The following is a 10,370-nucleotide window of genomic DNA, read 5'->3' as shown; positions in this document are numbered from 1 at the left end:
TTCGAGTTTCTCTTGGATAGTTCGGTTAGCTCTTCCACGTCGTGTTCTCCACCACGCTTTCGCGAGCTCAACACGCATGCGACGACGACAATGACGATGATGAGGAGAACGCCACCAACCCCAGCGATCCCGATAATTGTGGGCATTGTGAAGAAAGCTGAGAGTCCCCCTGGAGCGTTCTGTGTCGCAGCCGGATCGGTAGGAACATTTGTAGCTGGTTGGCGTGGGGAGTCGGAGGGCTGAACGGGGAATCCCGACGGTTGTTGTGGATACATGGTCTGTTGCGGGATGTTAGGGGTGCGTGGTTGCCACCAGCCCATCGTGGTCGATGGGGGTGGTTGAAATGTGGAGTTGGAGGTGGTGCTGTTTTCTGTCGTATTCTGAAATGCAGCGGTGGTCATATTAGCCTGAGGTTCAAGTGTAACCACTGGCGTTGACGGTTCCATTGAGGGTCCCATTGGCATTTCCGTGGCATTCTGAGATGTATTTGTTTGCAGCATTGGGGCTGAGGATGTCGTACTCATGTTGAGCTGATTTGTTGTGACTACCATCGTTGTCGGGAGAGCGGTGGAAATCGATCCCTGTGTTGCGTTTGCGGTTGGTTGCTGAGTTGTGGTATTACCTTGCAACGTCGTATTAAGCGTGTTCGTGAAATTTAAAGCAACAGTGGTGATGTTCATTGTCGTTGTCGGCAACGCTGTCGTATTCGGCAACGCGGTCGCATTCGGCAACGCGGTCGTATTCACAAGTGCCAGTGCAGAAGCATTTACCACTGACGCTGTAGTAGCATTTTCAGGCAAGCCCGTTGTGTTGACAGGTGGGTAGGCGGTGGCGGTCGTATTCGGCAACGCGGTCGCATTCGGCAACGCGGTCGTATTCACAAGTGCCATTGCAGATGCATTTACCACTGACGCTGTAGTAGCATTTTCAGGCAAGCCCGTTGTGTTAAGGGGCGGGTAAGCGGTGGCGTTGACGAAAGGGTTAGCTGACACATTCCCTGTCGATAGTTCAGTCGTTGTGGGCAACGGTGTCGTGGCAAATACCGTCGATACGAGTTGTTGAGGGCCAAAAGTCACCGTCACTGGAATTGTCGAGATGATTCTGCCATCAACGGTTAGAGAACAGATAAAAGGATTTGCGATTGTATCGTTCGTGATTGATGTAACAAAGAGGGTCGTTTCATTCCCTTTCGGACCAGTGGTGAGGTGAAAATTGTCCTTCACCGTTTCGTGGAGGAACCATTTCACTTCGGCGCCCGGTAGAGTTGTGTTACAACTTACTGTAGCATTTCCACCTGCCTCAACATACAATGCGGTATCGCTTACGGTGAAGAATGTGTTGACGGGCTGGTCGACCACGATGATAGGCCCAAGAGTACAGTTCCTCGTCTTGGAGTCCAGGCATTCTGGGTCTGTGCAGCGAGCGAAGCAAGTCATCATGGTCCCTGTCTGATCTGTGGTAGCATTCATTGACGTCTCAATTCTCTTAATGTTTTCTACTGTCGCCTCCGTAGTCATCGGCGATGTCTTGAGGCTGTAGAACGAGCTCTCCCACGACAGGTCCCACTCGGGATTGCCAACTTCCGTCTCGCAGAAAAACTCCAGCAAGTCGCCGGCCATAACCAGAGTGCTGCCGCCCGTCACTACGCACTCCGGATACGTGGGCCCCGGGGCGTATCCGAAATAAACGACCTCAGTGGAACTCGGCGTCGTCCCGACAGTAGGGCGACACGTGTACGTTCCGGCATCGTTGACGGTGACGTTGGTGATCGTCAAATTGTACACGGCGCAGCTGGGCTGTGAGTTGTCAGCGCTGATGGAAAATCGCTCCCCGGCATTCTCCCAAATTGACGGACCGACAGACAAAATGACGCCCGTTGGGTTTAGCCAAGAGATCAGTTGCCCACCAGCTTGAGCGACGTAGCAAGAAAGTGTAACACTCTCACCTTCCTTCAAGAAACTGTGACTGATGTTGGTGCTTAATCCACTCTCAGTGCACTGAGCATTTCCACTAGACGCAGAGAAGAGAACGAGACATGATGCCACCAAGAAAGTGACAGCGCTGACTCTGATTATCATGATGTTTTACAAAAACTCCACGAGTACTCCAAAAACACAAAATGATTGTCCCTCAGTCTCGAGAGAGAGTTTCTTTGCTGGTAGAAAGTTTTCTTTTTCTCGCACAAACTTTCAGAAATGCCAAGCACGATGCACAAAATGTCCAGCAATTTGTATGAGAAGTTACACTTTACGCACGACGAAACTAGTCTGCATTGTTTCTCTCAGCTATTTCGTAAGAAACTCCTTTTCACTAAGCTGCCTTATACGTCCGATCGAGGAGCGCTCCTCACAACATTTTATGACGCCACAGCGGAACGCAGGACGACCAATGTGTGTGTGCGTCTGTGCAGGAGTAACGTCACACACCCAAATGCGCACGTCCAGTAGAGAAGACCCGCCCCGTCATCCACTCATGCATTGATTGCTGAGCTTTTGTGCGTGACAACCTTTCCCGTCTAGTGCGAAGCGTCTTAATGAGTTAACCCATCTGTGCGAATTGTGATAAAAGCGCGCGGGCTTTAAGTCAGCGTTGAATTACTCATTTTGTAAGCCTGGGAAGTCGCCCCCTTTCTCCAGAGCTCGACTACTCCCCCTTCTAGAATGTAAGCCTTGCTGACTCACAGACGGTAAGCCCCGTGCTTTCAATAGGGGTTCACTTGAGCCTTTGGGGGTACAATCGCGACAAGAAAATCAATGCCTTTTAGTGAGCGCATTTCTGTCATTATTGAAAAAAAAATCATTTACGTCCTTCACTCTCTAAAATCATGATATCCTGTACACTGCCTTCTTGAAAAGTCCACGGCATAGACTTACAATGCAGCGAAAGCTCTTTTTACTATCAGAAGAGCAACAATGGCGAGTCTTTGGAATGAAAAAAAAAACTATCAAAATTGGGTATGCTAGGAAAAGATACACAATAGTTTTCAGTGTTTATGGGACTACTATGCACAACTAGTGTCGCGTATTATGTTCTGCTGACATTGTATTTGTAAGGGTTTAATGTAAGGATGTCCTATGGTATGCTGACCACTCCCAAAAAAAAAACCAAAAATAAAACAAACAAGTCTCATTTGAATGCAAAAATCGTGTAAGGGGATGACCATGATCTAAAAAAATTTTTATTTGCCAGAGTTCAAAGGATCAAATCATTGAACTGATATCGTGGTTGTTAAAACGAAACGCGAACAAGCGTTGTGAGAAGTTTTCGGCAAATTTATGTAGCCATATCAGTGTCAAACTTATTATTATAAACACACTGTTTCACTCATACATAAAGTGGAATGTTTAGTTCTTACATACAAATTGCGTTGACTGAGTTTAATATTTAACTGATTGATGTCTACCCGAATATTTTACCAGCAGGTAGTTTAAAGCAGCATGTGGCAGTTCAAATAAGTCTTTCTGATTGCGTGTTTACAGAAAAACGGGAATCAGCTTGGGCAAACTTTACCTACCGCACATTTTGTTGCCGTTCACAAGTATTGTATGAAAATTTCGATTTGTTCCGAACACTAATCCCTTCATCACAAGAGAAAGAAGGAAGGGTCGTTCCTGGCCTTCTCGGATTTCTCTTTGTCATAAGACCTCCATCCTGATCGGATTTGACCTATCTTACTCGCTCGTTGCTGCCTATGTTTGCCATAATGAGGAGTCTCAAGAGAAAAGCCGCGCATGGTCACTTCGAGTGACCAGTAGGAAACACTTTGTCTTCTGAGAATGACTAACGTTTTAACGTTTACTAGATACTGTTTGTTTTCTTTTTTCCCCTCGCCATAGCGATCTAAGCGTAAGAAGATTTGACACAATACATCTACTTTGGTAGGTAAGCCTACCGTGCGAAAAAAGAAAAGAAACGACAAACAAACAATGCATACAATGGAAATGGAGTTCAACAGGGAACTCTGCACAGTTGCCTGAAGAAGTTGAAGGGAGGTAATGCCTTGATAAGAAGCTCAAAATATTTCTGCTATGAACTTGAACCGAAAGACTCGCCTGAGATCTTTAAAGATAATGTCCGAAAAACATACATCTCACAGAGAAGTCGCTAAATGTCTGAATTGGGCACGACATTACAGGTTGACGAAGGCTATCATGCTATTAAAGCTCACCAGCGGACGATCTTGAGCACTACGCATCATTTTGATAAAAAAAAATAAGTAGCACTTACTAGATACTATGAAACAAGTTTTATTGCACTTACTAAAGTAGTGATTTTTGAGGGAAAAATTATGTGGAAGAGATTTGTACTGTATGCTTTTGCTTAAAGGGGATGGCTGGTAACCAATCAGTGGGAATCAGTGGGAATGCTGAGGGATGATTGTTCCAATCCTTGTGGGATTCATTTAAGAGTACATTATATATCTACTGTTGTGTGAAAATTATTTGCTTCAGAACGGTCTCATATTAAAGTAATGTGCAGATTAATGCCCCGTCACTGACCAGGCATGCTAACCTGGAAACATTAAACTGCACATTACTTGAATATGAGACCATTCTGAAGCAAATAATTTTCACACAACAATAGATATATAATGTACTCTTAAATGAATCCCACAAGGATTGGAACAATCATCCTCCAGCATTCCCACTGATTCCCACTGATCAGTTACTAGCCATCCCCTTTAAAATATGTCTAACGTGAAATGTTTGGTAATTTGTTGTGTAAGACATTATCATTCGGAAAAAAAAATATTACTTTGGATATCATTGACGTGGGCTTATGAGAAATGGTGTCTTATTCACCCTTAGTAGCCTATTTAGTTCTAGGAGCACTGTTCCTCCAGGGGGCTCTACCACATGTTTGATCTGATCGCTGCTCGGTACCTATTTCTACATATGGGCCAAGGGGGACACCGTGGGAAAAAACAATATGCAGTCATGTACTCATCAAACATGATTCGAACTCAAAACTTCCTGTTAATTGGGTCAGGGCCCTTAATGTGGGAAACGTGCAACATGTGTAACATGTGCTATTCATTTTGATCTGTGTTTTATAATGTGATGTGGTATTTTGTATTCTGGATTATCATTCTTCTGTCTTTGACTTTATACGAGTTTGCGTACTTTTTTCTTTCCCTCGAACAGTTGCAAAATGGAATGAATTAGGTTGAAATGTATCATGTTGTCGTATTTCCTGCACCTATGGACTCTGTTCACTAGATTGCTTGCAAAATGCTATAATATATCGGACAAGCTCATCAATATTGCATCAAGTGATCAATGGAATATGAGCTGTTGGCAGTGGAGTTGAAAAGTTTTTCTAGGATTTATTCTGAAGGTAACTGAATCCAAGAATAACGCAAATGACGCTCCTTTGCGGGAAAAAAAATCGTCTGAGCCTCAATAAAAACTGAATTCCTTTTCCTGCTTAGAATGACTCAGAAACTGACATATGTCACCGAGTCATTCAAGGTCAGAATGTCATATTTTTGTAACAAATTAAACGTCTTGATCCCATTGTGACAACAAATGTTGTCCTAAGTATAAGGCAAGAAGAGGGTAGACTGTGTCTTGAATAGAAACCCCAGGGCCTGTTTGATGTAACCATTTGGATATCCATGCTATTCATTTGATTTTTTTCACTGTTGTATATCAGCAGCAGTGGCGCATCGGGCCTGCGCCCCCTCTTTATTTCTGGTTTAAATCAAAAGAAATAAAAAGAAAAAAGGGGCGCCCCCTTTAGTTTTGTAAAGGCGCCTCCCCTTCACGGAATTCCTGGATCCGCCCCTGAGCAGGTTCGAGATATTTAGCTAAAATGGGGTTCTTTCAAAATCTGCAAAGGGTTGAGAATTTCGTTGTGTTCAATTTTACGCTCAGCACGTATTTATTGCCGATTATCATCATATTGATCCGTGATATATTAGATAAGACTTTACATTTCAATCGGGGGGGGGGGGCGTGAGTTGGAATCCAGCCGATGCACAAATTCTGTGAGGAGATGTTTTACCAACGATGTCCATCTTTATCCAAATACAAAATACATGTAAAACTAAATAAACGAACGAACTGTGTCTTAACTACAGAAAACTTGTTAGGGGGAAACAAACAAAGCAAGCGATACCGAAATAACCGTATGCGGACATAGAGTGTGATACCACTAACTATTATACAATTTGGCTGTTTGATTTCCCTCAACTTCTTTTGCTTTCATCATGTTGACCACACACACACACACACACACACACACACACACACACACACACACACACAAATACATTCAGGGTTAGCTTTCTGCTATATTGTGTGATAGTTTGTACTTTCGATCACTATAATGCTAACTACAATCTGATCAGGGAGGTATACTGCACACAGTACACATGATTTGACAATCTCTCGAGATATGATATTGTTAAACTCTCAAGATTACGCTTGCGATCGCGATATACAATTGACATTGTGTACAGGCGTGTTGCTATGACGATGGAAGTGTTAAACACAAATCGCATCGATGCTTTTTTGATCATGCTGATGATGAAGAGCTGCCATCGTCTATAGGAGTGAGTATACCATACTAGTACCTCGGATATGGCCGAAGTGCCAAGGGTAGCTCACGTGTAAATGAACTGTTAGAGACACGTGCTAATTACAAAAGAGTGGGCAATGACGAAGTCATCTCTGGTGTCACTAGGGGAACATCCTGTCTCTTGGTTTAGGGTGAGACAAAATCCACATGGCACTCAAGACGATTTACACCTTACTCTTTTCTTATCAAGTTTACCACATGATAACATTCCAACATAATTCTCTGTAAAGCTGAAACAAAGTAATTGTTTCAGGAATACAAATGACACACACACACACACATACACACACACACACACACACTTAAACCCTAATCCTCTTCCCTGCAAGAGATATCTTCAAAATCAAGAAAAAAAAATGAGAGCTTTAGTTTGGCTTGGTAAGCTACGTGTCAGATTAATAGTCATTAGAAATTAGAAATAATAAAAATTGATAAAAAAAGAATACTTTTGAAGAATGATGTCACTAATATTTCAAGCACATAGCCCGTGTATTGTAATATCAGGTGACTTGAAGTCACAAGTCACATGACCGATTTCTCTTGTGCGGTTCAGGTTGGATACCATTTTACATAGACGATGACTTACAAACAAACAGTCATAATTTTTCCTTATTTCACGGAATGTGGTCGAATTCTTCACTGCATTCTGCATTTTCAGCTTTCTGTCATTGAAAACTAAATATCCGGACAAGATCTCTGTTACCATGATATATATACACTAGTTTTCAAGGAAAATTTTGTCTTTCACGAAGCATGTATAACGAAAATACTAGCTTCGTATAATTGTTCTCATTCTAGTTTTGGTCAAAACATTCGTATCACCTTTCTTCTTCTATTTATATGAAAATCAGTCGTGTAGTATTTTTCGAATTATCTAAAAAGGACATGCAAATATTGGAAACTAGTCCGATCCAAAGCATTTTTAGTATTTCATTTTTATGTTACATTGATGTAAATTCAAATTCAAATTCAAATTAAAACTTTATTTTCACTTTTTTTTTCAACAGAATGTACAAGAAGCAATATTATGACTTTAACATGCGAGTCGTTGAAAATATACATAACCAGGCAGGGATTAACAACATGTTCATGTCTATATGATCAGTAAAAAAAGATACATACACTCTATATGCAGTCTGCGAAAAAAAGGGCGAAAGCTTACAGAGACAGTTAGCCAAGCGTCTTCGAAAGTGATACAGTGTCGAGCTGCTTTCCAGCGGAAGAGACTGTAACTGTGAGGACGAGAGCACGTATAGAATACTAGCAGGCAGTAAAAATGATTGATGCCTCAAGAGAACGCAGCCTAAAGTGAAAGAAGAGAAGATGTTGTCGTGCTTACGAGATATATTACAAAATTAAATCTATTCGGTTACATTATAAAACTTCAAAAGAAACATTTTCAATCTCTTTTTAAAAGAATTCGATGAAAGTGCATTTTTTATGTCCATAGGAAGGGAGTTCCAGAATCTTGAACCTACATGAATAAAAGTCTGCTGAGCTAGCAAGGTTCTTAACAGAGGTAAATGAAATTCATTTGACTGTCTAGTTGGGTATCTATGGTATGTCTGGTTACGCATAAACATGGAGTTGAAAATAAACGGGAGGCAATTATTATTATAAGTATACATACATTGCCCTAATTGAAGTGAAAACAAATCTTTGATTTTCAGAGTCTTATTATTAAAGAACAAAGGATCTGTATGAGAATATGGAACGGTATTACAAATAATGCGAAGAGCCTTCTTTTGTAACAGTAGAATCCTATCCAACAATAGTTGATGCGTATTTCCCCATACCAAAATTCCATAATTTAAATAAGGCAATATCAAAGATGAATACAATGTAAACAACGAATATTGAGGAATAGACAGTTTTAGTTTATTAATAACACCTATGTTACTTGAAATTTTCTTGCAGACATTATCAATATAAAATTTCCAAGAAAGTTTATTATCAACTGTAATACCGAGAAACTTTATCTGGGAAACACTTTCTAAGACAGCATCACCAAAACAAATGTCCCTTTTCAAATTATCTAAAGTGTTACTAAAAAGCATATATTTTGTCTTTTTGGATATTCAAAGACAACTTATTTGTTGAGGGCTGTATGATATTATCATTTTCTGATATTTTTTCCCTTTCAAATTAATGAACGTATGTAACTAGTATATTAATGCAACTAATGACCATTTGATATGTTCATATCCAAGCATTATGTCGCTTTAATAGATAAGTTGTTCTCTTGTATTAAAAGACCATCGAATTTGATCGATAGGTATGAAATTTTTGATTTCGTGACAAAATTAATGAAAGTCGAAGATCAAATCCCATGCAATTATTAGTTTTGAAGGTAATTCATCTTTTTTTTCAATGGTTCCAATCATGATTCAAAGTACAGTGTATTGTAATTATTCTATGGTTTCTGATGACCTGGTTAGATCTAACACGATGAGCCATATGAATACTAAAAAACAAACAACGGAAAATTTGCCTCAACTGGAATTATCACCCGATTAAGATCCAAGCAACAGTCAACAGTCAACACACTCATTAGTGATCCCCGCCTTGTAAATCTCCCTAAGTCATGCCCTGAGGAGGACCTTCACCTTAGTGCAGTGTACTCGGGAGAAGAACAGTGAATTGAGAAAAATGAAAGGCCATATTCATGGACACCATTATCCTATTTTGGTAGACGCTCGTGAAGGTTATTCACATCTAGCCAAATATCACATTGCATAAAGTAAATTTAAAAGAAGGAATATTTCAATGTCTGTCTTGTCCACAGTGTCGGCCATATTGCAGGTGGGTGTAGGAAGAAGGGATTAACCTCCAACTGATCATTTCCCTTCCATCAAAGTTGCGGCAGTAAAACTTTATCTGCCCCAAGACATAACTGCACCCACGAACCCCCTTCCACCAACACATACACCCACGCACACACAAACACAGCAACCGGCACACTTATCAACTCTCATGACTACTTATAAAGCCTGTCATTCGATTTCCTTTTTTCTTTCTAACATTACTGTTAACGCTAATCCCTCTGATGTTCCTGAAAACGTTCAAATATTAATAAATTCGTTTGTCAGAGTATGCCCTCATCTTTCCCAAAGGCGCAGAAACAAATATATTTATATCTATTCAAATGACGCATTTTCCAAGCACAGCGTTTCATAATTTCTTGCAGTCAATCCTAATAGCTGCGCAACACAAATCGACTTGAAGCGTTGAATATGATAACTATATGCAATTTACTGTTCTAGGTCACATGTGTGACCATTGTCACGTCATAACTCAATTACTATTGTGCGGACTCCACGACTAAAGACGCCCGTGACGCTAGCATGACATCTTTCAGATTTCCGTACTGTTTCTTCGTCACCCCATCTGTCCCTCACGCTGTGTAATCGTCTGATGTACAAGTTCAGACAGCGGGACGGGAAATGGTGCTAATTACCATGACTAGGATAATTTGTGGAACGTCTTGCATGTGTCTTACACCAGGCAGACGGTATCCCGGTGACTATGGCTAAAACAAGCAAAGGAAGAACGAGGGGAAAAGAAAGGCAAGACTTAAGTTACTAAAATCTTTAACATGAATCTTGCTTAAAGCAAAACACCTCATTACTTGGACACCTCGACTGAAGGTACCCCATGTGCTGAGCGAAATATTGGTAGAGAGGTGTTTGAAATGAAATAGGATCATTCCTGGATAGGAAATGGTGACTGTGGATATACCTTCACAGCTGATTGTCGGTAATTATACCAGACATGCAATGCAATCATAT

At 40.9% G+C, this 10,370-nt stretch overlaps 1 protein-coding gene across 1 annotated transcript in view; it reads right to left on the bottom strand.

Annotated features, from left to right (window-relative positions):
• Nucleotides 1–2,078, bottom strand: part of LOC139729006 (uncharacterized) — a 2,322-nt gene extending 244 nt beyond the window's left edge. The window contains exon 1 of the mRNA XM_071639964.1: nucleotides 1–2,078. This exon is cut by the window's left edge and continues 244 nt beyond it. Within this exon, the coding sequence (XP_071496065.1) occupies nucleotides 1–2,078 (2,078 nt within the window).
• Nucleotides 2,079–10,370: the final 8,292 nt, after the last annotated feature.

The sequence above is a fragment of the Diadema antillarum genome, unplaced genomic scaffold (assembly GCF_040938485.1).
Source record: "Diadema antillarum isolate AM-2024a unplaced genomic scaffold, OU_Dant_1.0 scf00000002, whole genome shotgun sequence".
NCBI lineage: Eukaryota > Metazoa > Echinodermata > Echinoidea > Diadematoida > Diadematidae > Diadema > Diadema antillarum.
Note: the sequence above shows the minus strand (reverse complement) of the source record. Positions and strands in the feature narration are given on the sequence as shown.